The sequence below is a fragment of the Asparagus officinalis genome, chromosome 3, assembly GCF_001876935.1.
Source record: "Asparagus officinalis chromosome 3, Aspof.V1, whole genome shotgun sequence".
Classification (NCBI taxonomy): Eukaryota; Viridiplantae; Streptophyta; class Magnoliopsida; order Asparagales; family Asparagaceae; genus Asparagus; species Asparagus officinalis.
In genome coordinates, this window is record NC_033796.1 from 4,665,158 (window position 1) to 4,691,729 (window position 26,572).

General features: G+C 38.1%; 3 protein-coding genes across 3 annotated transcripts; all 3 read left to right on the forward strand.

Annotated features, from left to right (window-relative positions):
- On the forward strand, positions 4,800 to 19,034 carry LOC109832726 (ubiquitin carboxyl-terminal hydrolase 4-like). Its single transcript, XM_020400128.1, has 6 exons — positions 4,800 to 5,034; positions 7,613 to 7,729; positions 16,298 to 16,396; positions 17,520 to 17,708; positions 17,789 to 17,970; positions 18,272 to 19,034. The coding sequence occupies exons 1-6, from the start codon at positions 4,918 to 4,920 to the stop codon at positions 18,669 to 18,671; spliced, it is 1,104 nt and encodes a 367-aa protein (XP_020255717.1). The 5' UTR covers positions 4,800 to 4,917; the 3' UTR covers positions 18,672 to 19,034.
- Positions 19,951 to 22,575, forward strand: LOC109832727 (50S ribosomal protein L29, chloroplastic). The gene is made up of 2 exons (XM_020400129.1): positions 19,951 to 20,381; positions 22,193 to 22,575. Exons 1-2 carry the CDS (start codon positions 20,040 to 20,042, stop codon positions 22,370 to 22,372), a joined length of 522 nt encoding a protein of 173 aa, XP_020255718.1. The 5' UTR covers positions 19,951 to 20,039; the 3' UTR covers positions 22,373 to 22,575.
- LOC109832532 (probable aquaporin NIP-type) lies at positions 23,978 to 25,595 on the forward strand. The gene is made up of 6 exons (XM_020399880.1): positions 23,978 to 24,091; positions 24,189 to 24,407; positions 24,501 to 24,704; positions 24,851 to 24,912; positions 25,029 to 25,252; positions 25,331 to 25,595. Exons 1-6 carry the CDS (start codon positions 23,978 to 23,980, stop codon positions 25,351 to 25,353), a joined length of 846 nt encoding a protein of 281 aa, XP_020255469.1. The 3' UTR covers positions 25,354 to 25,595.

Genomic DNA, 26,572 nt, shown 5'->3' on the forward strand with positions numbered 1-26,572 from the left:
ATTTCTTTCTAGCAGTAAGCTACTTACACCTATTACGAGTGTGAGATTTTCTGATTACATGTCTATGAAATTCATCGAATCAAAGTAAACTGCAAGATTCTTAAAAATTGCGAAGATAGTATAGAGCAAGAATTTTTGAGAAGGCAAAGGACCAAAGAATCATACTCTTAAAATAACAGTTCTATCTTTGATAAAATCAATTGCAGATGAAACCAAAGGTGGAAAACCATGAGACTATAACTAAAAATAAACAAATTTGTCTTTCCAGATGTGGATCATGTTTAAATGATATTTACTGTAGAGTTCACTTTAGATTGGGCTCTAATAAGTTTCTTATTAGAATGAAATTTAGATGTCGTATAGATCCACCGAACCTAACTTATTATAGGCTAAAAACAATGACATATAGAACTATTGATTCACCAAAGTCTCTTTTGAATAATTTGCTACCCGTGTTTTTTTAGTAAGCCGTCTGCATTTACGGCTTGTCCCGATGTACGACTACGAGAAGGGTCTCCTAACCAACCACTTGTTCTCCCTTCTGTACCATCTAAATTAAAGTTTTCAAGTACAAAATTTAGTAAATGCTAGTCTGGGAAAGGTATTTTTGATAGTAGTTAATAAAAATGAAGATATTATAAACACATTTTATCTATATTAGATCTAAGAACAAATGACCATGTTAATGAAACACAATAATTGAGTGGCACAGAAGCACTTGGTCAGGAAATAGATAAAACATGTATTGGAGCAAACATGAAGGAGGAAATTTTTTAATAAAAAAAGTTAAACATAATGTATTCTATAACATAAACAAATGTAACAAACTTAATAGCAGACCCCCAAAGGAACAGTTAGCAAAACAGCGACCAGATTGCCTATTGACATTACCAAGAATTGGTGCCAACCCAGAGTAGGTCCTACTCCAGAACCCTGTATAGAAGATAAAAAATGAGTAAGATGTTGATATGATAGAGAAAAAGAAATCAAAACAAATGAAAACCTATCAGCAAGAAATTAATAAGCCTATATATGAGAGAAAAAGAAATCAAAACAAATGAAAACCTATCAGCAAGAAATTAATAAGCCTATATATGCAAGACTCACAAGAGGTCGTGGAGGAGTGCTAGCAATTTGTGATTGGTACTTCAATATAGTCCAATCAAACACATATTCAAATAGAAATCTTGTAGATTATGATTCAACATCATTCAACATCTTGCTTGAGAATTACAGATATCTGAACCTGCCATCAGCACAAAATTCCTCATCAATATAAATAGTATGAGCTTATCCTCGTGAATAAAAAGGTCACAAAATATTCTTTTAAGTTATGAATAATAACGTTTGTCGTCAAACCGTAGTGAACGGCTGTAGTGGAAGTTGGATGCAAATTATGTAGGCTATTCACGGCGTAATGCCTGAAGATAATATGTGAATGTTGTCATGATTAAAAAATATATATCTATTTAGTCATTATTAAGAAATGTATGAAAATATGTTAGGGTATGTCGGAGTGGTGGAGTCCTAGGCGGCAACACAAAATGAGCGACCAAAATTTTCCCACGCATACACAATTGAAACACCATAAAGTATAAATTGATAAAATTATTTGATACTGATAATTGAAATACCATAAAGTATAAATCAGGGCAAAAGTATAAATTTACTGGTATTGAGCAAAGATAATTAAAATACATTTAATGCACGTGTATCCCAATTGGACTCCACCACTCCGACATACCCCAGCATTTTCCCACACAGCTAAGCCTGAAGACGAATATCTTAGAACTTAAAACTTATCGGAATATTATAATCAATTTTATGTGTAGAGAACTTCCTGAGCTTTCCAAAGACATATTACAGTAAGGAATCCATGAAGCGAGTCAAAAGATATCGTCCTTCAAAGTTGCATCTCGAAATCTATCCGAAATTACTCGTTTTTCTTCCATTGTTCTGCTTTCCCATAATCGGATTTCTTTCGAAAAACATCAATTATTGCCTCCGCATCATAATTTTCCCAAGATTGAAACAATGGTTTAAACTAAAAATTAGTATAATAGTTTATGCCTCTGTTGTTAACAGAGTGCTAGTATTTAAAAAGTTCTTGACAAACTTTTCAAAACATCTAGTTTACAGGTAACTCGTGTTTCTTCTCTGCATCTGATCTATTTATGTTTGAAAACACCTCATATTTTTTCTTTTATTTTATAAAAAAGGATCGTCGGTACTATTACTGACGGGGCAACCCCATGACCACAGGGTGTCGGAGGTTGCCAGAGACTGTACTGATGGTTGGACTATTATTATTATTATTAATTATTATCATACATTTTTACATTGAAGATAGACTATAAACACAATAAAAAGCTTAAAATGAAATTTTACTAACCTCACAAAGGCTATGACGTTAAAAGTTGTACAATATGGTTTAGATTTATAAAGGTTTCAATAGCTTTCTAAATTCCATAACTCCTAAAACCTAAGACCCTGATAGATTCATGCATTACAATTTACAAAACTTCCTTAACCATAATAAATTCATGATTTATAACCTACAAAAACTTTCTTGTTTTCCTTAATTTTCAAGCATTATTATCTTTAAATTTCATAACGAAAAGTTAGAATAACAAAATAAAAACAACAAAAATATAAACTGCTAGGCGATGCTAGAGTTGAGAGGATGTTGGCGAGTGTAGTGAAGGCATCGACCTCATGTACGGATCTGATAGTAAAGTTGTAGTCACATGAGGGGCGAGCGATGTAAGAGCATCAAGGGTGCAGTCACGATCCAGGCAAGACACCGGTCGAGGGAATGAGCCGGAGTTGAACCGACTACAGGAGGGTGATAGGCAAAGCCGTAAATGGTCTATATTGAGAACCTTAGCCTTTTTCGTGCCTTTGGCAAGGGCTAAACCAAGCATATGCTGATGACATAAATTGTAAGAGCTATTGATGAGAGGAAGAGAATCATGCAATCGAGGTTTGATTTTACAATTTTAGGAATTTGGCTTAGTAGATGATGTGGTGGGTTGAAGAGAATGAGTAGCTTAATTTATAATAGAAGATGAGATGAAAGAGAGATAAGTGAGAGGAAATGAAACTGATTGAATTATGGTTGATTAATATAAGTTATAAACGAAGGTGGTTATGAGAGAAAAGAAGTTGAATGGGTATTGGAGGTAGTGGGTAATTAAATTTGCTATATGTTTCTCATCATTTAAATCTTTATTGATTAGTGGCCTAAGTTCACAAAGCACATGTGAGGTTCACTACGCACAGATTAGTTTCTACCATTATTACACATAAATACCAATTAATGGAGAATGTAACTCTCATGTCTAATAACGGTGAATAGAGGCGGTAACTCATACTAATCATATATTTATAGAAAAAAATAATAGGAATAAGGATAGTCATATTATTTGAAAATGATGTTTTAATCATATGGAAGATGAATAGATGAGTAACAGCAAAAAAAAGATATTAAGTTAATGAAATGAAAGATGAGGGTAACTTTGTTATATTTACAATAGTTAAAGGGTAATTTGGGGAAGGAAAAGTTTTTTTGGAACTCCCTCTTTTAAAGGGTAGATAGATATATTGATCTAAATATCCTACAAACCAACAGAAACAATCCTAATAGCACACAAGAAGCCCAGCTCCGACTCTAATTGCAGGCTGATCAAGCTCCCATCAATTTACAACCAGCGTCATCAAAAATCCAAACTTTTTGACACAGACGGAGGGGAGGCGGCGGCGGAGGGAGGGGGAAGGGGAGAGAGAGAGATTTTACGAAACGAGAGAGAGAGGAACGGGACTTGAAACGAGAGAGAGAGAGAGAGAGGATCGGGTCGGGATTTGATAAATGACAGGGGGTGGGGTGGAATTTGAAATCACTTGTTTTGGGCTTCCAAATTCCTTTTTGTTAAATCAATTGATTCAAAATCTTGACCTAAATCAGAATCCAAACTAGAGATTTGGATTTGAAATACCCTGGATTTTAAATCCAAGCCCAAATCCAAGTTCCCAAACACAGCCTAAGAACTGAAACTAGATCAGTGATTTATCTGGTGGACGACGAGAAAATGCGACTAGTGCTAGTGTAATCTGCAGAGTAGTCGATACGGGATGGGGATTTTAGACGAATACACGCGATGAAAGTGCTGGCCAAATTAAATCAGTCCTCGGCGTCTTTCACTTTGTTCCTTTTTCTTAATCTATATTTTATTAACGATCTCCTACACGTCTCCGTGAAAATTTTGCCATAGTTGCTCTACCACTCTTCTAGAAGCACATTATGCGCTCTCCAAATTATCTACACCGTAACACCGGTGTAGATAATTCTCCAAATTATGAGAAAATTCTCCAAAGTCCAAGGGGGCTCAACTCGTATAACCTTTGAAATTTGAGTTTTCTCTCAAAAAAAACCCTGAACTTTGAGCTTTTCTCACCGAGCTACTTTGATGTGAAAATCCAAAAATTAGGGAGGAGGTAACGTCGCTTCTCTCCAAATGACAGACAAAATTTGCAATTTTTCACTGTTGCCAAACTCCACTTTTTATAATCTTTATTATATTTATCGAAGTAGATAATCATAAAAATAATAAGCGCCTTAACTCCAGCACAACTATCACATAAAGCATTGCCACGTGCTCAACCGCCCATCTTAACCATTAGCCACAACCGTCCGATCTTAAAATGGTCTACCGCTCAATGGCCACGATCTTTTTACGCGAAATCCTCAGCTCTTTTGATCATCCTCCCTCGTCATTTTCATTTTCTTCCATTCCCCCCCTCATCGGAGAAAATCTCGATCGAAACCCTAGAAACTTTTAATCCTCGTCTACTTCCTAAAATTGGAACGCAGAATTGGACGTTAGGGTTAGGGTTAGGGTTTTGGGGAGAGAGAGAGCAATGGGAGCCGCGGGTTCGAAGCTCGAGAAGGTTTTTGGAGATCAGTTCCCTGAAGGAGAAAGATACTTTGGCCTCGAGAATTTCGGAAACACTTGCTATTGCAACAGCGTGCTCCAGGTTTGCGTCGATTTCGATCCCAAATTTTGAATCTTTAGCGCGAACACCTGATACGATTGTCGCTATCTTTTTCGAATTTTTGATGGGACTTAGAACTATTTCGGAACTTGCGAACCATGAGTTCACTTTTTTTATCGCAATTTTCCTTCAGTTTGCATCGTATCTGATCCATCTGGGGATTTAGTCCCTCATCTCGTCCTCATTATTCACTTTTTTTTGGGTGCGAACTACAGGGACTAAATAACAATTTTAAACAGCATTTGAAGATGATGCTCTTCAATCTTGTTATCACATGAAGCATTTGTAAACTTTTGAATATCAGATGTATTAACATGTTTTGAGTTTAACATAATAGAAATCCTCCGTGATAATCCTCTTTCAGCAGATGTAAGTTCAATTAGCATGTGACTTTGCATGATGCTATCTTGGAACTCCCACATGTATATTATCGTGGTTGAAGAAGTTCCGGTTATTTATATGAAAAGATGTTTATGCGGGTAGGCAAGTTCCTTATAAATCAGGGTGCAATTATGGTATATGTTGTAAGAATATGTTCTGTTTTCTCTTCTTTCTCTTTGATGTCTGATGTCTGGTGATATTTACCAACTAGTGATACGTACAACTAATGGGAGCAAAGAGGACTAGATGGACCTAAACGAACTTGGTTGGAAGCTATTAAGAAGAATACGATAATAGTTAGCCCAATGGAGGAGATGACTCATAAAAAGAAGAGGATTCATGTAGACCGTAACAAAAACTTGTGATAAATTCTTTGTTGTTGTTGTTGACATTTACAACGCGTGGAAGAAGCACAATGCCCTAGATAGTTTAATACATATTTAAGTAAAAGGACCAGTAATTACATGAACACGCAATTATTTGTTTATGAAAATGAAAGTGGATGCGTTGTAGAAATGCATCCACAGATCAAGTTTAATTCTTAATCTGTTACGTGTGTTAAGAGTTTAATTTTGTTAGCGCCGGTTACAACTTCAATTCACTTCTGATATGTCGGCATTATAAGTTTTACGGTACCTCAAAAGGATTATTCACATCTATCCACCAGTTATTGGAGTATCAGGCATTCGATGAGTATTGCTCTCTCTTTTATCTAACTATCCACACAACATACCATGTGTATTATGTTTTTTTGTTTCTGCTATTCCCTCTGAATGTTGGCTACTTTTCTTGCAGTGCATCATGGCTTATCTGCTTTGGTAGTTCGATTACAGTAATTTTCTGTACTTGTGTTTTTTCTTTATATTCGATTTTCTCTGTTAAGATTTCTTGAGCGGTGTTTCTTCCAGTAATTTGTGTTTTTTCTTTATATTCGATTTACTCTGTTAAGATTTCTTGAGCGGTGTTTCTTCCATTTGTTCCTTTTCAGTTTCAGATGTTTGTATTCAGAATGATTAATTTCTATTATACGTTCTCATATAGCGTGAGTTTTACACTTTTGGGCATTCAAGTTTCTATCCATGTTTATGCAGACTAATCTGTAGCCACAGAAGCTTATGGTTTATTCTTAATATTTAACTGCTAGAACTTAATAGTTATAGGATTGATCATTTCATATGAATTCTTAGATATCATCTTTGTTTTTCCCCCATCATTAGCTGACTTCATTGCATGCCTCTTTTTGACTTGGTTCATTGATTATTTGTCCTAATATTTAGCTCTTTCGATATATTGATGCTATTTGGTGGAAAATGTTCCTTATTTCCTGCTGGATCTGGCAGTGACCTTGTCCATTAACCAATTTCCTTCTCCCAAACCTTAAATTTTCTGCTAACCATGCAATGCATAGTCCTCAGTCCTCTGTAGCTTCTTTTGCAATGTAGAATCAAATACTTTCTTTGCTCTGTATCTCACTTTGTTTGTGTATTTATGTCTTGTTTCCTTAAGCTATTCAGGGATGTGGTTGTGACTTGATAGTAGTAACAAAGTGAAAAATTGTCATGAGAAAGGAGACAGAGAGGTTCTGGTGCTGGGTTTTCTAGCATATACTTCCGTTCAATACCTTATTATCCAGGAATTCATAATGTTAATCCAAAGCACCATCATATCAGCTTGACATGCTATAAGTTTCAGTTGTTAGACTTGCACTCCAGTAATATGCTATTTAATTTATATATCATTGAAGAACGTTTATATGGGTTTATTTCCATTGGTCTTTTCAATAGCTTATATTTTATCCTTGAGGAAGGCAAAGCTTCAAAAAGAAGTTAAGAGTGAAAAAAATTAATGATGTGAATTTATCTGTGTGTTTCTTTGTCATCTTGAATTGGTCTTCATAAACTTCTATTAATGTTGTAGTGGCCCTGATCATATTTGATACTCACTTCTACCTCTTTGATTTTGCTTATAAGCCTATAATGATCTTCCAAATCTCCTCCATGAAAGAATGTACTTGCCATTTCTTTTAATTGCACTTTTTTTATGGAGAATAGCTTCGTAATACCAACCTTTGCAGTTTTACTTTTAAAAATTTTCTGTGTGCAACATTTTTTTTCATTTTTAAAAGTTTAATATTATGCTAATAGTTTAGGCCAAGGTTATAACTAGGTTTTCCATGCAGGCACTCTATTTTTGTGTTCCTTTCCGGGAACAGTTACTGGAGTATTATGCAAATAACAAGAATGTGGGGGATGCTGGGGAGAATCTTTTGACTTGTTTGGCAGATCTGTTTACTCAGGTACTAGAAATGAGTGGGGTCTCTGTTATTTGTGTATTTGCTGCAGCTCTATTCTTTTCTCTGGGAAGTAGATGAGAAAATGTTCATTGCTTTTGAAACCTGCCTTTGATACTACTCCTTGTCCTTGAACTACACTATCTAGCTAGTATCTCTTTGGTCAACTTGATGTTGGCATTTTTGGCAACCGTTTTGGAAGCTTAATCATCTTATAAAGACAGTGTGTCGATACTTTAGGCAAACACTGAACTACGGCAGCATGCTTTTTTTTCAGCCAGTGAATTATTTTTCCCCTTTTTACCGATTGTTGGAAAGGCATTTCTCATCTGTGTAAAGTTATTTCAGTGAACAGTAACCTCTAGTTATGATGTTAAATAGACTAGTTGTATTATGATATCTGAATTCTGAGTTGTTGCATTAGAGTTGCATTTGCTTTTCATTTACAACCTAGAAAAAACATGGATGAACTCTTTATTTATGTTGAGTTATTTAGACACTAAGTGAATTAGTCAATATTGTAAGGACCTAGTTGTAAGAATGCATTAATATAAAAGAGGGGTCTCTTAATGAGAGAAACTAACCCTAATTTTCACCCAAATATCTTCATGGTATCAGAGCCAGCCGCCGCTGCCAACCATCTGTCCTTCGAAACCCTAGCCATCCTCTGAAACCTTCCACGAGCGCGAGCAGTGAAGAACTTGACGAGCGCATCAGTCGACATATCGAGGAGCTGGTCGAGATCAACGCCCCTGAAGGCGAAGTTCCTGATCGTTCTCCTCTTCGGCTGACCTGTAGCAACATCGGTCTGAACGCCGACAACCTCAGCCGCTGCGAGAGTGGGAGGAGATGAAAGAACAAAACCCTAGCGAGAGTGGGGGTTGAAGGAAAGGGAGGAGGATGATCGGACGGCGGAGAGAGGCCGACAACCCTAGCCGCTGGACGAGTGGGGGGAGATGAACCCCGAGGTGGACGCTGGAGGAGTGGTCGGAGACCGCGAAGGCAGAGGAGGTGACTGGACTGAGCGTTGAAGGAGTTGTGAGTCGGTGATTTTGTGATTTTTTGGTGAAGGAGATGTGAGTCGGTGATTTTTGAGATTTTGAGGGGAGAGTAGATGACCAGGACCAGGACTATTGCTGATTAAAAAAAAAAGAGAAAAGAAAAAAAAGGAAAAAAAATGGAATCTGTAATCTGTATTAGATGATTTGTATTTTTTTTCTTCTTTTCTCGAATTGTAATAGCTTGTTTAGGTTCCCTCGACAGGTCAGTCCTAGAACTGATGAGAGAAGAGCTGATATCTCACTTGGTTGAGATATCCTGCTTATGGTTCTTGTTTCCTTGGTGAAACAGGAATTCTTGTTGATCTATCTTTCTTGTGGTGCTGTCGAAGTGCTGTCGAAATTTTCACTGCACACAAGAATATAAGTTAGATCGATGACGGACACTGGCAAAAATCCGATGGAAGGGATCATCAAGAAGTTGAATCCCGAAGAGATCTCAACACTAATGCAACTGATGAGGTTGTCGGCGGGAGAGAGCTCGACAAAGTCACAACCCAAGAAGGTGGAGCTTCCACCTATCGATGTAAAACTTGATGGACCCGCGACATATCTGAGTTGGTCGCGCCGGATGAAATATACCCTTACTGGGAGGAGCCTAGAGGGATATCTGACAGGGGAGAAGACTGAGCCGGCTGAGGGCTCAGCGGGAAGAGATGAGTGGAAATCCACTCATATGTTGGTGTACATCTGGCTTCTAAATTCTATAGCCCAGCCAATTGCTGCCACAGTGGATGGCCTTGGGAGGGTGCATGATGTCTGGGAGAAGCTGAGGAGGACCTACGATGGGGTGGAAAATAACTTGAGGGTATTCCAGATCGAGAAGGAGATCAGCGCTACAGTCCAGGGAGAGATGACTGTACAGGAGTACGCCACAGAGCTGGAACGCTTGTGGCTCGATCACGATCACTTCTCGCCCCTAGCGAGCTGCAAGGACCCGGAGTGTAAGGAGCGCGAGGCCTCTTTGCAGAAGAGGACCATGTTGTTTCTCCGAGGTTTGGCTCCAGCGTATGAGCAGAGGACGGCATTGCTACTAACCCAGACGAAGATCCCACCACTGGAGAAGGCAGTCTCGGTCATGATACAGGAGGAGAGCCGTATCAGGCTACAGTCTGGGATAGGTGGACTTACAGGGGAGAAGTCTGTACTAGTGGTATCCAACCCGGATAACACTGGATTCAGAAGGGAGACTAGGCAATGCTTCAACTGCGGAGAGGTAGGGCATCTGAGACAGATGTGCCCTAAGCCACCCAGAGAAAGGAACTGGGGTAGGGCATCTGAGACAGATGTGCCCTAAGCCACCCAGAGAAAGGAACTGGGGTGAACGTGGTCAGACTGGTGGCCGTGCAGGTAAGCCACCCAGAGAAAGGAACTGGGGTGAACGTGGTCAGACTGGTGGCCGTGCAGGTCGAGGAGGCAGGAGGCGTGTAGGCCAAGGAGTTGCTCACCTAGCTGTGACAGATGAGTATCAGACTACTGTTGGGATGACTGGAGCTGAAATAACAGAGCTGGAGGAACTACGTCTGTTCAAGCTTCAGGCTGAGAGTTCGAAGGGCAAGGGACAAGTCACCCAGGATCTGGCTACCACTACATGCTTTGGTAACTTTATTGGTTATGCTCATGCGAACAAAGGTACACAGGTTCAGGCACTTGCATCCACTAAAACTCATGTTGATTGGATCATAGACTCAGGTGCATCTAGGCATGTCACAGGAACATCTAGTGAGTTTGCATTATATTATCCGAGTAAGCATATGCATCCTGAGACAGTTCAGACTGCTGATGGGACATCCCAACCCATCAGGGGTACTGGCTCGGTCCATTGCACTTTATCTGTTACCTTATCATCAGTATTGCATGTTCCTTCGTTTCCAGTTAACTTACTCTCAGTTAGCTCTCATTGATCAATTAAATTGCACCGTGTTATTTGATCGAGATTTGTGTGTCTTTCAAGAGAAGGAAACGGGGAGGAGGATTGAGAGTGGTATCAGACGTGATGGTATTTGGTATTTGGACAGGGAGACAGCAATGATTGCTGCTGCTGTTAGCGGAGGGCCAGAGGCAGAAGCGATGCTTCAACATTGCCGGTTAGGGCATTTATCTTTTGAGAGTTTAAATAGATTAGAACATGAGTTAATGAAGAAAGTGGATAGAAAAGAGTTATTTTGTAATGCATGTGAACTTGGAAAACATACTCGTTCTACTTATAGAATGATTGGTCTTCGAAGTTGTGAACCATTTGCATTTGTCCATTCTGATGTTTGGGGACCATGTCCTACTACCTCTATCAGTGGTTTTAGATGGTTTGTTACTTTCATTGATTGTTATTCACGTATGACCTGGATATACATGATGAAGCAGAAATCAGAGGTTTACAAATGTTTTCAAGATTTCTCGGCTTATGTGAAGACACAGTTTGGAGTGCAGGTGAAGATTCTTCGAACAGATAATGAGACTGAGTATGTCAATAAGGAGTTTGCAGCTTTCATCTCTAATCAGGGAATTGTTCATCAAACCACCTGCCCAGACACCCCTGCTCAGAATGGGGTGGCTGAGCGTAAGAACAAGCACCTACTGGAAGTGGCACGTTCATTGATGTTGACAATGAATGTGCCTAAGTTTTTATGGAGTGAGGCTGTTATGACAGCAGCTTATTTGATCAACAGGATGCCATCAAGAGTATTAGGGATGAAGACACCATGTGAGATGCTTTTGGGCTCGAATGTTTTTGTTGTTCCACCAAGAGTGTTTGGATGCACATGTTATGTGAGAGATCACATGTTGATGGTGAGTAAACTGGATCCACAAGCAGTTAAATGTATCTTTGTTGGCTACTCATCAAGTCAAAAAGGATACAAGTGTTGGTGTCCCACTGAAAGAAGGCTGTTTGTCAGTATGGATGTGACTTTTCGGGAGCTTGAACCTTTTTATGGGGAGAAGACGGAGTTGAGTTCCTTGTTTGGAGATGGCTCTACTGATGCTAGTAGAGAGGGGGAGAATGAGAATGAGAATGATATTGTGGTCGGGATGATTCCATGTCCTCTTGAGTCACCGAGTAGTGATGGTACATCGTCGAGTAGTGGTGGTGACTTAGGAGTTGGTAGTTAAAGTCAGGGGGAGCTGAGAGTATACACGAGGAGACATAAACAGCAGCATGAGCCGCCTCCCGTGCCTGTGTCAGTACCCACAAATGTTGATGACCCAAGTCCCTCCTCTCCAGTGCCTTCCTCTTCCTCTCCAGTGCCTTGCTCTTCTCCTCCACCTGAGTCGATAGGTAACGATTCCTTCCCTGATCCATCTGATACTCCTATCTTGCCCCGCAGAACCTCTAGAGTCAATGCTGGAAAACCTCCAGCTAAGTTTGGTAATTGGGATACTGATATTGCGAATTACATTTCATATGCATCCATTCCACCTGCATATAAGTCATTCATTGCATCGTTGCATGCAGTGTCTGTACCTAACAACTGGCAGGTAGCTAAGCAAGATCCTAGGTGGTTGAATGCCATGCACGAGGAACTCCAGGCCTTGAAGAAGAATGACACATGAGAGTTGGTACCTTTGCCAGCTGGGAAGTGTGTTGTTGGATGTAAGTGGGTGTATACGGTTAAGCAAACTCCAGAGGGCAAGATCGACAGATACAAGGTCAGATTGGTTGCTAAAGGCTACAGCCAAACATACAGCATTGACTATGACGAGACATTTGCTCCAGTAGCAAAGATGAGTACTGTTAGAGTGTTGGTGTCATGTGCTGCCAACTTTAATTGGCCACTACATCAGCTAGATGTCAAGAATGCCTTTTTGCATGGAGATCTTCAAGAGGAGGTATATATGGAGATTCCACCAGGCTTCACTACTTCTCAAGTAGCTGGGAAGGTGTGCAAGTTGAAGAAGTCTTTGTATGGGTTAAAACAGTCTCCGAGGGCATGGTTTGATAGATTCAGGTTGGCAGTTTGTGGTATGGGGTACAAGCAGTGCAATGGTGATCATACTGTGTTTTACAGGCACTCCAAAACTCGTATCACTATCCTGGCGGTCTATGTTGATGATATTGTAATCACTGGAGATGACGCTGAGGAAATCCTACTGTTGAAGAAGAAATTGGGAGAGGAATTTGAAGTTAAATATCTGGGACAGTTGAAATACTTCTTCGGAATTGAAATTGCAAGGTCGCGAAAGGGTATAGTGCTTTCTCAGCGGAAGTATGCTCTGGATCTTCTCTCAGAGACAGCGATGTTAGGGTGCAGAGTTGCATCTACTCCTATTGAGCAGAATCATAAGATGAGTGCCGAAGGTGGGGACCCTGTGAGTAAAGAGCAATATCAAAGATTGGTTGGACGACTTATATATCTATGCCATACGAGACCTGATATTACTCATGCAGTGAGCGTGGTGAGTAGATATATGCATGATCTCAGAGAGTAGCATATGGAGGCAGTTCGCAGAATTCTTAGATATATTAAAGGAAGCCCAGGAAAGGGGTTATGGTTCAGGAGTTTTGGACATCTGAGAATTAAAGGCTATTGTGATGCTGATTGGGCGGGTTGTATGGATGATCGTAGATCCACTACAGGCTACTGTGTATTTGTTGGAGGCAATCTCGTATCTTGGCGTAGCAAGAAGCAAGATGTGGTGGCTAGGTCTACAGCTGAGGCCGAGTACAGAGCTATGGCAGTTAGTCTGTGCGAGTTGATGTGGGTAAAAAACATATTATCTGAGCTGCGCTTGTTTAGAAGAGACTCCTTACAACTTTGGTGTGACAACAAATCGGCGATTAATATTGCAAACAATCCAGTTCAGCATGATCGCACCAAACATGTGAAGATTGATCGGTTCTTTATCAAGGAGCAACTGAATAGAGGAGTTCTGACTTTGAGTTATGTGAAATCAGAAGAGCAGTTAGCTGATTGTTTAACAAAAGGATTAGGTTCTAGAGAGTAGGGCTGTTAATCGGTTTGAATGGTGCGGTTAATAGGTGACACCGAACACTGAACCGATCTATTTTTTCGGTTCGGTTCGGTTTGGTTTTTCACTTATTTTTTCATAAACCAATTGTGTTCGGTTTAGTTCGGTTTGGTTTTTCTCTGGTTTATATCGGTTATTCTATAAAGAAAACAAGTCTAGAAAAGTAGAAAGTAGAAATGTCTCATATTACATAACTGTTTCCGAAAAGAAAAGAAAAGAAAAAAATGAAAAAGGGCAGCCCACAATGCCACATAACAGTTTTCGAAAAGAAAAAAAAAGCGATGAAAAACTAGAATAGCAGAAACATGTAGATGATAGATCAGCACTTCAAGTTCAGCAGCAAGCTCCTCCATGACCAACATTTGGGGAAAGGGAAAGCTACAGTATCACGTGACAAAAGAGATTTCTTCGCCGATGACGAGAGAACCCAGGATTTGGGGCCGATGGATGGGAGAACCCTAGATTTGGGGGCGATGGACGAGAGGGGACGAAACGGAGTGCGAAGGACCAAAAGCTCGTTGGGTTTAGGACTTTGGGGGCGATGGACGAGAACTCTCAGAAGCCCTAGAAATATAATTATAGTCTAATGTAGACTATGTAGTAATGTTGGAACGCAGGCCAATGCCATCCTTTTTTTAGGGCTTCATTTAAGCCCAAGTTTGAAGTTTCTACATAAAATTTTATGTATATTAATAATATATATCTATAAATAATATAATTTCCTTATAATATATATAATCGGTTTTTCGGTTCGGTTTCGGTTTCCAGACATCCGAAACAAAAATCACACAAAACCTTTCGATTTTCGGTTATTTTTTTACGGTTTGGTGCGGTTTTTTCTTTCCTCTGTTTTTTCGGTTATGGTTCGGCTTTGGTGTGGTTATTTTTTCGGTTATCGGTTTTCAAGTTATAGCCCTACTAGAGAGTATGATATCTTTTGTAACAAGATGGGGATGATTGATATCTATCGCCCATCTTGAGGGGGAGTGTTGAGTTATTTAGACACTAAGTGAATTAGTCAATATTGTAAGGACCTAGTTGTAAGAATGCATTAATATAAAAGAGGGGTCTCTCAATGAGAGAAACTAACCCTAATTTTCACCCAAATATCTTCAATTTATACGAATTTTCTTGTAAGTTAGCAACAAGGTTATCGATAGCGAATAGCATCGCATAGCGATGAGGTACCGCTAAGGTTATTTGCGTCTATAGTGGTAAATAGCGCATAGTCAAATAACGGTCAAATTTAAATATATTTAAATATTCTAAAAAATATAATCAAATAACGGTCAAATTTAAATATATTTAAATATTCTAAAAAATAAAAAAATTACAGCAAAATCTAAAAATTCTACAAATGCATATTTGATGATTCATAGAGATTCTAAGCATGAAATAGATGTGTAACAATTGCATAATATTAACAAAGTACAATAAGAATGAAAAAGTGTACTTGTTTATCAAAAAGACTGTTATTTGTCCCATTCCTTCAACTTTCAAGTCTCTAATAAAAGAATTCTCAACAATAGAAAAGCATTGATTAGTAACACCATCATTATATTAACTATTCAAAGCTTGTCTTAAAAATAAAATCTTCAGGCATAGGTAAATGAGCAAAGCAAGATATGTCATTATAGATAATAACAGCCTATAGAGGGAGAGAACTGGGGGCTTTTAGTGATAAAATGGGTTGGGTTTGGGTATGGGTCGGATAGAATATAAAAGCTATCTGCCAAATAAAAGTGGGGTTTAGTGTTAAAAGAGCTAAAAACATGCTATGACACGCAATCACGAGCAAATAGCAGTTTTGGCTGCTATTTGCTATTGTTTTCGCTGATAGAATAGCGGTAGCTAGCACTAACGCTATGAAAATCACTATAGCGGCGCCACGCACCGCTATTTACAACAGTGGTTAGCAACTGACATGCTCAAAATAATTATTTTTAATGTGTTTCAATCTCAACTATAAGTCTAGAGTGCAATACACGACTTGCAAGCACATCTCAAGGCCTTTGCCTAGAGGTTATTTGCTAGATTTTCAATTCTTTCTTTGGATTGCATTACAAACTATATTTGCAATATAGATTCCAACTTATGGTTTCATATACTTTTTTGTCTTTTTGCATGCATAGCTTGGAAAGGTTGACGATATGAATTTATATGCGAGACACACATATTCTTTCATTTTCGCCTCATTGCCCCTGGCCAGTTAATCATAGGACCTCTTTTCCATGAGCCATGGTTCAGTGTTTGCAGGATATTACTATGTTTATTCTAAGAATCTTTACCTTAATGATCAGGCTAATATCTGCCAGCAGTCTTCAGAAGCTGTTTTATTAATAATCACTGTCGTTGACCCATTACGGCTACAGACTTTAGAGTTCAGACTGTTCACTGTTGTCTACAAGTAAACAACTTAGGGAAGATATTCTTTAAATTTTTTAATATTTTTATAGATTTAAGCTTATTTTGATACTGTGTTATGTTGATCTCTGTCCTGTGAAATACACTTTTTTTTTTCAATGACCGATGCCTGTCTTTCTTGATGCAGATAAATTCCCAGAAGAAGAAAACTGGTGTTATTGCTCCAAAGAGATTTGTACAAAGAGTAAAGAAAGAGAATGAAGCATTTCGAAGTTACATGCACCAGGTACTTTTAACTGTCCTGATGCTGAGAACTCATGAATCACGAGGCATGGTTTTATTTTGTTTAGTTGTTTAGAACTATGCTAACAGCAGTAACTACCTAATCTCTGCATTCCTTAGCTTCTTTTCTTGAACTTTATACAGTCGTAACAAGTAATGTATATTTTGAGATATATAATACCCTTCCTTTGTCATTGCTAATATAGCAACTAATAGGTAACTAATTAACCAATCTTGCCAGAAAGCTAGTAGATTAAACTGGTAATCGATCATGCTCCACTATTGGTGTTTCTTTTGATAATAGCTCGTTAAACTCTTTTACATTATATAGAGAGTTGATTTCCTTTGTACCATAACAGTGTTTTTTAGAAATGCTAGAATTGTTGCAACAATATGTGTAAATCATGCATTTTTGGTTTTTTTAAGTGATTGGCACATGAATCTAAAGATAGATATGTAAATATGCATATATGATTTATGTGTTACCTAATAGGACTAGACTCTGAGGTCTGCACCACTTATATAATAAAGACTAAATTACATTAAACCCCAAGGGACTTTCAGCATTTTGCAGTAGGCCCCTAATAACTTTCAGAATCGCACAAAACCCCCCAATAAGTTTTGGAATTGCAGAAAACCCCCCATTAAGTTTCCACATTTTGCAGATGATCCCCATAAATTAGTGGGGAAAACAACATTAAAAGACATTTTAAAGAACAATTCAGCAAAAAAAGAAAAACAAAAAAAACAATTAGGGTTTGGGACCGCAACCTGGGTGCGAGCAAGCGGAGAATGAACGACAAAAGATGAGAGATTTCTATTTTTGGGGTTGAAAAATAAAAAATGTCATAAAGGCGTTTTAAAATAATTTATGGGATATTTTGGCTTTTTAACTCACGTGAGTTGCATGTGCCATGTCAGATGTAACGGTGTTAACTTTGGGGGTTTTCTACAGAAGTTATTGGGGGTTTAGTGTGATTTTGAAAGTTATTGGGGGTTTACTGCAAAACACCATGCTGGTGAAGCATGCGCGTTCCCTGGTTTTGGGTCCTGCTGCTTTATGAATATTCTGCAGTTGGTTTGACGTTGAGCTGATCCATCTCTTCGAATGGGTACATGATTTGCAGGATGCTCATGAATTTTTAAATTTCTTGCTGAATGTGCTTGTTGATATTCTGGAGAAAGGATCAAAAGATGCAAAAAGCACCCCTGAAACCAAGTCAACATTAGAAAAGGTTACAGATGGTCCATGCCCTCCTCAAGCCAATGGTTTTCATAAAGAGCCTCTTATTACTTGGGTTCATGAGAACTTTCAGGTTAGTCAAGCCTTCGCATTTGATGATCTGTATACGGTACTGGTGATATCTCATGTTTGAATATGTTATGTTTAATGCAGGGTATATTGACTAATGAAACAAGATGTTTGCGTTGCGAAACTGTCACTGCAAGGGATGAAACCTTCTTGGACTTGAGCCTTGACATAGAGCAAAATAGTTCTATCACAAACTGCCTCAAAAACTTTAGCTCAACAGAGACCTTGAATGCTGAGGACAAGTTCTTCTGTGACAAGTGCTGCAGGTTCTTATCTAACCTTCCCTTTAAGTTACTAATCTGTACTTTGGCGCGTGCTATTTCATCGTAGAACTTCATATTACTCCACTTCTAACGATATGCAATTCCTTCACCTTATATTCTTCTAACAAAGCAATGCCTTGATGTTCTAAAAGTTTGATTTTCTTATCAATACTTTGATTGTGAAATTTATGGTTATGTGTGCCTGACAGTTTTATCTAGTTTATGTACTCATTGTGTTCTTCTAGCTATATTTTCAATCATTTTGCTGATAACAAAATTTTTTGTATTGTCATCTCCCATGCAGTTTGCAGGAAGCCCAGAAGAGGATGAAGATAAAGAAGCCTCCGCAAATCCTGGTGATTCATCTCAAGCGATTCAAGTACATTGAGCAGCTTGGTCGGTATAAGAAGCTATCGTATCGGGTTGTTTTCCCCATGGAGCTAAAGCTCAGCAGCTCGGTCAATGATCCAGACTCCGAGTACTCTCTCTTTGCAGTGGTCGTCCATGTCGGTGTTGGCCCAAATCATGGTCACTACGTGAGCCTCGTCAAGAGCCACAACCACTGGTTGTGCTTTGATGATGAGAATGTGGAGATGATTGATGAGGCCATGATGCAGAGCTTCTTTGGATCAGCACAGGAATATTCAAGCAATACGGATCATGGATATATCTTGTTCTATGAGAGCACCAATAGAAAGAGTTGAGAGATCAGAGAATTTTCTGAGATTGGAGTATTTTATAAAGCTCCGCCCTAGATACGAGACGAGGTTAGATGCGATAATTTTCAGGGGGTTATAGTGTACAGTGATGGGTGGAAATACGGTCCTTATGCTGGAGAAGGAAAAATAAAACAACAATGTACATGGTTGTTGAGATTTTCTCGAAAGAATTTGTAGCAAAGACACTGTAGAAAGTTGGTAATAGAAAATGCAATTGCAATTTGAGGAATTTAGTATAATCATACAGTTGCAGCTGACGATGATTATTAGGAAGCAAATCCTTCGCAGTACACAGCCCTCTTTATTAACCTTTGTTGGTCGATAATTTGTCATTTTGATTGTTGATTATTTGAACTTGCTAGCTTTGTGGAATATGCAATACCATTTTCGTGAATGAGTGAATTAGACACGCAGAGTGCTCTTTGCGATAACTGTTCGTGGACATGAACTTGATCTTATGATATTGGGTTTTACACAATCCATCAAGAAAATAGTTTTGAAAATACTTTTAAAGAACAATCAACATTTTTTGAAAAAGAAAAACTACAATTAACAACAACCGTCAGTGTTTTCTGAAATGTATTTTTAGAATTGCCTCTCAAATCGTTGATAATTGTTAAGTTACCCTCCCAGTTGTTTACTTCCTCCAATTTTACCTCAACCCAAATTATTTTTAAGGCGTATCAATTTCCAATAAAGAATTATTTTTTATCCCTAGTTCACCAAGGTATCGGCTAAATAATCATATTGGTATTTTAATTCCATCTCATTTATCAAGAAGGTATTTTAATCAGGCAAACATACTTTAAGGCATTTTAATTGATTCAACTTACCAACAAGGCCATTTTTCTCGTCGGCGACCAATTTTTCGGCAAGAGTTCGTCACGTGTATGGCACGTGATGACTTAAACAGTTTTTTAGCTGTTGATATGACACAGATTTTCTGACCCGGCAGTGTTTAAATGCGGGAATTAACCCTCTAAAAATCCCAATTCACACAAAATAAGAGATCTGTGCCACATCAGCAGCTAAAAAACAGTTTAAATCATCATGTACCACGCACGTGACGAGTTCTCGTCGGAAAACTGGTCGCCGACGAGAAAAATGGTCTTGTTGGTAAGTTGAATCAATTAAAATGTCTTAAAATATGTTTACCTAATTAAAATACCTTCTTGATAAATGAGATGGAATTAAAATACGAATATGGATATTTAGCCCCAAGGTATCCTTACCGAGAGTAGCCACATCTCCAGAACAAATAACACTTGCTCGACCGCGTTATCCTTCTATCCTCCAAAGACCCCGAACCCTCCTGCAACCAAAGCTAGAAAAATCTCGAGAAAGAGAGGAATAATGCTAGCGTTGGGGATCCCTTCACCTCCTTGCTCTCCCCCAATTCTCTCTTATTATTCCTCTCCAAAAACCTCCAAATTCTCGTCTCTAACCTCCTCCTTCAATGGCCTCAAAACTACGAGGATCAAAACCTCAATCCGAACTCCACTGCCCTCCCCCTCCGACAAAACGGTCGTCAGAATGGCGAAGAGAGAGGAGGAGCTGAAGGATATCAGGGCCAAAACAACCGAAGAGATCAATGAAGAGATTGTTGATCTCAAGGGGGAGCTCTTCATGTTGAGGCTTCAGAGGTCGGCGAGGAACGAGTTCAAGTCCAGCGAGTTCCGCAGGATGAGGAAAAGGGTAAGAATGATGAGAATTCGAAGACCCATGTTTTGTTTTCTTAGTTCTTGCGGTGTTGCCGGTCAAAATTGAGTCTTTGCGGAGAAACCCCCTTTGTTTAGTTTGTTATAGTTTTTGCTGCTCGTGATGCTGAAAAAGTTTGCTGTTTTTATACTGTAGAAAATAATTTATCTCTCCTGTTCCCTTATATTTTGTTTTATTTGTAGACAAGGGGTTTTGCTGTCTAAAATTTTACAAGGTTTTTGGAGATCTTGCATAATTTCATGTCCACACAACTCGGCAGAGATTGTAATGTACATAATTTTCTCTTCCTAATTCTTGGTTTTGTGATGGTTTGTAAATTGAATATTTGTTTTAAGATGTATTTTAAATTTAGTTCTTTATTTCCTGTTTTATTGTGTCGTGTATTTGGGCTATATAGTCTGCTTCTGTATCCTCGTCTCGAAAATGAGCTGACATCGATAGGTGTGCAAGAAAATTGCGTAAGGGCTTCTTGCTATGATAATTTATACAAAGATCATTCCTAGTAAAGCTGGGACGATTTAGGGGCAGGTAGCCTGGTCGTTGAGAATGGCTATCTTATAGAAACATACCTAATAGCTAGAGTCTGGATTGAAACAAATCACATCTGAAAATTCGGCTTTAAGAGTTAACCAGGGCTTTGTTGTTAGTTTTATGAATTTTAGTGAAGGTGGCCTTGTATAGATCTGAAGTGGGAGAAGGATTATTGTTTATGGGTATTTATCTATTTTACACAATATTAGCTAAGTTGTTCATTTGTCATTGCTTTGTGTTTTGATACTCGACCTCTACATGGTTGTATTCATTTTCCTCGAGTTACAGTGAAATAACTTTATAAGAGGTGGCAGTTTGATGCTTATGCAATGGATTTCAAACTTGTGACACACGATGGTTGTTAGGCTGCTATGTTGCCAAACCTGAAGCAATGTGCAGCTTGCAGTGAGTTACTAGAGTTACACGCTGCATCAAAGACATGAACCATTGCTTTGGAGGATGAGACTAGGTTTATTGCTGATAGTTATGATAAATATTCGAATGAAACAATTTCAAAGCTCTGGTGATCTATATAGTTTCTCTTATGTTGCAATATACTTCCAGATAGTGTATGATTGTCAAGATGGTGGTGTGTCTACATTTAATGGATTATAAAATTAGAGCAATATTTTTTGTAGGTAAAAGTATACTGTAAGATTAGCGGCATTTTCCCAACAGTTGCATAGTAATCTAACTTTAATCTATAGGGCAAACATTTGTACGTCATCAACCCTAAAGCCATGTTTCAGCAAAAATTCAGTGCTTTTCTAAACTTCTGTAATTGAATGAGCCAACATTTAAGCTCAGTTACTGACTATGGACACCTTTGTATCTTGTAGATTCAATTATATGCTAAAACTTATTACTTATAAGGCCAGTATCATTCTTATTATTTGTTAGTTGGAGTTGAACATGCATAAGCTGCATAGCAACTTACAATCTCATCATATGCGATATTACAACAGCTAACTCTAAAAGCCTCTTTCACCTTTAAAATCAAGTATCAGCAAGCTTCTCCTGAATTTCAAAATGAACAAATTTCTGCCTAAAGAAAGTGGTTGCACTGCGTAACAGGCTTCCATTTCTTATTAGCTTCACAAGTTTTCAAGCATGATTTGTGAGCTTGTCAATTTATGCTTCCTTCCCACTACAAACCCAAATAGATGCCCCTCTCAGAATTTTAAATTACAATTACCGAATTGATTTGTTTAATGATCTATCCTGATGCCACTATAAACTTATTTTTCTATATTCAGGTAGCTAGGATGCTGACAGTAAGAAGGGAGAGGGAGATTGAAGAGGGAATCAACAAAAGACTTTCAAGAAAGCTCGACAGGAAATGGAAGAAGAGCATTGTGGTTAGGCCGCCTCCTTCTTTGAGGAAGAAGCAAGAGGAAGAGAAAGCTAAAGCTGCAGAAGCAGAGAAATCGGCATAACTTACCACATATTCCCTGATCTTCTTCTTCTCAGTGTATTTTTAACGTTGGTTACTTTTCTGAACAAGTTGTTTTATTTTGCATTCATAATGAATACGTTGAGCACTTTTGCTTAAATTACGTGTGATCTTCAGTCTCATTCGCAATGTTTCCTTTGAGAATTGGCATCTGTGATTATTGAAGGAAGCCATGTTGTTATCAGATGATTAAAGTGGTGTTCTCTGGTGTCAAACTTTATGGCTAGTATCAAAATGGATCATCAGGCTATTCGCTCTCACATCTTTAGATTCCAAACCTGAAGTAATCCACAATATCTTTTGATCAAAATCACATCTTAATAGAACATCTGAAGGGCTTTGGAAATCAATTTATTGAGCATGGGATATCATCCTTTTACCTTAGTTTAATTATCAGCCACTTGTGATTAATTGAAATTCTTCTGAAATGTAAATGGATAGAAGCATGTACTTTTTTGATTAATCGAGCTTGTTTAAATTGTATCATTGAGCTGAACATGTTCTGAATATTATTATTTTTCTTTTGTGTTCTCATCTTTATTTTTGTTTGAAGCAAGTTTTTTGTAGTTCTAGGTTGCAAAAGTTCATTAAGCACCTAGTAATTTCTTAACCATGTATATAAAGGCCGGCATAATTCAGCAATTGATCTAACAAAACAAGAAGCCAAGTTACTCGTGGCTTTCATGTATCACTGAATAATTCAGTTGGTGTTCAAAAGAGTGAGAGGAAAATGACAGATGACATCCTTAGGCCAAACCAATCCCTAGATATTTTTTAGTTATCAAGTTGTATACCATCTCAACACTAGGAAGCGACATAGTTCATCGCTCTAAAGAATTTCTTCTATCCACATATTTTATTGTGGTTATGTAAGCATTGAATTTAATAAGGAATGTTGAGTTTTTTTCTAGATTAAAAGAGAATGTTTCCATCAAATTCTGGTAAGTGATCTATGAGGTTATAAAAACTTGAAGTTGACATGGATATCATGTCAGTTAAAAATACAAGGAGAAGAGGCCCTCTGTCTGCATCAAAAAGAAATTAAGGGACAACAAAACTTTAATGGTGAAATTGATCCCCAAAAAGATTCTACTATATGTTTGCTTAAGATGCATAGAAGAAGAGTCGAATGATTTCACTTGTAAAAAACTGCTCGTATGGACATTGCTCTAACGCTAGCATGTATAAAGGACAAACATTTGGCAGCTTCCAATTGATCATTTTTGATGGGTTATATATCGCCAAATAGAATTTACAATATAGTATATATAATCCAACTTGAACGGCATTGACGTCTCATATCCATTGAAACGTACTTGCGAGAGTTTTACCTCAAAAAGGACATGGAAGAATCCATAAGGAAACATATTATTTTGCCGATAAACGTTTAGATTGATTTATCTGGCTTAATAATTTGGAATATACGCATCTGACTTTTTCATCTATTGTAATCCCTAAGATGAGCTTTCATGGATCCCATACTGTTACAAGCAACAGGCGGCAAGAGTTGTACGTGTTCTATATAAAGCTTGTTGATTAGCTTCCTATTGTCATAAGAGAAAACTGTTTTCTCTGTGTACTTTTTGAAATGAGAAAGGAGATTTCTGATAAAACTACATCAGCAACCTATCCTTCTCATATGGAGAAAAAAGACCTGTATGTTGAGGATGAACTTGAGACTTCTCCAACAGTCATCCCAAAGGCATAAGCTCTCTCATATCTTATGTAATCCAATGAAATGAGTTATTGTGTTGAGTTCTTAATTAACTTCTTATTATTATTTTTTAATGGTGAAATAGATTGTGGCAGAGTTCATCGGGACCTTCATACTTCTCTTAATAGGGTGTGGATCAGGGTTCATAGATCAAAGGCACAACATAACAATAGTGGGGATAGCCTTTGCTTGGGGCTTGGTTGTAATGGCCATGATATACACTTTAGGCCATATCTCAGGGGCTCATATAAATCCTGCAGTCACTGTTGCCTTTGCTATCATCGGTCGATTTCCTTGGAAGCAGGTAAAAACCCCTAAACCTCGTTAATGTAGTAGTCTTGTTTCTTTTATTAATTCACTTTGTAGTATCTGATGAATGTTGTCTTGGTTTTTTCAGGTTATTTTCTATGTTGTGGCTCAAGTACTAGGAGCAATCCTAGCGTGCTTGATGCTTAGGTGGTTGTTTAATGGAGATCGATTGAACGCCATGTTGACTCTCCCTGCAGCTGATACCGATGATCTCACGGTTGTAGCTTGGGAGATCTTGGCATCATTTATTCTCATGTGGGTCATTTGTGGTGCTGTCACTGATTATAGAGCGGTACTGTATTGAATTCTTCGATTTCACATTCATGTTAAATTTGTTTCTTGATGGAACTAGATTTCTAAATTGTAAGGATCTATCACTGAAACACCCTACCTTCCGACTAAATTAAATGCGTGTTTGTCCTACTAATTGTTGTGTAGATCAAAGAGCTCTCGGGAGCAGCAGTTGGAGCAGCAATCTTCCTTGATGTTCTCATCACTGGGTATGCTTATGATGCCCACAGCCACCATTTGTCAGCATATGTAACAGTTTATGTTCATCGATCACTTTAAATCACTCTATCTCTTGTATCGTCGAACCTTCTATGAAATTTTGTAGTAAAATAACCGGAGCTTCGATGAATCCTGCAAGGAGCATAGGACCAGCCATCGCAGCGAACAACTTCAGAAAGCTATGGATTTATATAATATCCCCAGTTATCGGTACAATAGCTGCTGCATTGCTGTACAGTCTTCTTCTATCCCCTAACAAAGTTCAGAAGAATACATCAAAGAATGTGACTAGCAATGTAAATGGTATTCACAACCCAGCTTATAATTCAGGTATTTTCTTGCTTCTTTTCTTCTGATAAAATCTTAAGTTAGAATATTTTATCAGTTTTTTTTTTTTCCAATTTTCAGGGAGGGAGATGGAGCTTGCTTGAACTAATGTAACCAGATCTCGGAGTTGATTGCCTATATTTTCTTTCTACATTAATTCAAGTTGCATGAAAGCTAGGCATTTAATTTTCTGGGTGTTTCTTTTTTTTTTTCCCCTTTCTTTTTCCAGCCAATATGTGTATTTCCTTTGTTTGTTGAACGTTTGATGCATGTTAAGTGGTTAAATGTAAGAAAGTTGAGTTTTTTTTAATCTCTGTGACTCTCCTTGTAGATGTCAGCATATAAACCGAAGCAATGAGATGTATATATGTTCCTTTTTGCCCTTTATTTTGTTTTATTTTTAAATTTTTGCGTGTGCGTAGTTTTGTATTTTTGTACGTGTATTTCTTATTTGCATGATACGCTTACTATCTAGTGAAGTATTCAACTTCGCTCATGCTATAAGGAGTGACGACGTGTGTGAGCGGAGTCCTGTGATTAGAAAGCTTGATGGGCTTAAATAGAAACTTTTGGGCCAATACAAAAACCGCTCATCATTGTCAATATTGCCCAGAGGCCCCAAATCTTCTATAACTGCATATTTACCTTCCAAATCTTCATAATTACCAACACTCCTCAAATCTTCAATTTTCAGATTATACCCGCCAAATGCAACATAGCTGCTAAATTAATGGTGTATGGCCTTAGTTGACAAAAACAGCCCTCCTCTTCTTCACAATAGCCACATCCCCTTCATCTCTCTCCTTTTTTCGGTTAAAGATTTGGGGGCGCATAAATATCAATGTTTTAAATATCGGCCGTCATGTTGGACACGTCGGCTAACATGGTGGATTTAATGACCAACTGACAAGATATGGAGTTTTTCAATGCGTAATACGTTTTTATGGTTCATGCCGGATATATCGGGGGGGCATGTCAGCTATATCGGCCGATTTTCCATTCTAAAAAATTAGCTTTTTCGTTATGTCTATCTAATCACGTTTGTGTTTAAATTCCTGATTGAATTAGTATTGCTTCCAAAAATAAAACCCGATTAATTACGGGGAGAAAAAAGACCGAAGTTATTTTCGTCACTCATCTTGTCACTCTCCATCTCTTTCTCTCTCTCATTCCAAAGATAAAACCCAATATAAACTTATTTGTTTGGGCTAGACCCAAGTAAATTATTGGATCTCAGAAATGGGCCAGGCCCACAGCTCAGATGATGTAAATAAGTAACCAAACCCTCCACGTTCTCACGTTAAACCCTAAAATCGAAATGAA

Coding starts and splice junctions, on each gene's coding strand:
- LOC109832726 (XM_020400128.1), top strand. CDS start 4,918: ATGGGAGCCGCGGGTTCGAAGCTCGAGAAGGTTTTTGGAGATCAGTTC. Junction 7,730..16,297: donor TGGCAGATCTGTTTACTCAG/GTACTAGAAATG, acceptor TTCTTGATGCAG/ATAAATTCCCAGAAGAAGAA. Junction 17,709..17,788: donor GGGTTCATGAGAACTTTCAG/GTTAGTCAAGCC, acceptor TGTTTAATGCAG/GGTATATTGACTAATGAAAC.
- LOC109832727 (XM_020400129.1), top strand. CDS start 20,040: ATGCTAGCGTTGGGGATCCCTTCACCTCCTTGCTCTCCCCCAATTCTC. Junction 20,382..22,192: donor TCCGCAGGATGAGGAAAAGG/GTAAGAATGATG, acceptor TTCTATATTCAG/GTAGCTAGGATGCTGACAGT.
- LOC109832532 (XM_020399880.1), top strand. CDS start 23,978: ATGAGAAAGGAGATTTCTGATAAAACTACATCAGCAACCTATCCTTCT. Junction 24,705..24,850: donor CTGTCACTGATTATAGAGCG/GTACTGTATTGA, acceptor ATTGTTGTGTAG/ATCAAAGAGCTCTCGGGAGC. Junction 25,253..25,330: donor CAACCCAGCTTATAATTCAG/GTATTTTCTTGC, acceptor TCCAATTTTCAG/GGAGGGAGATGGAGCTTGCT.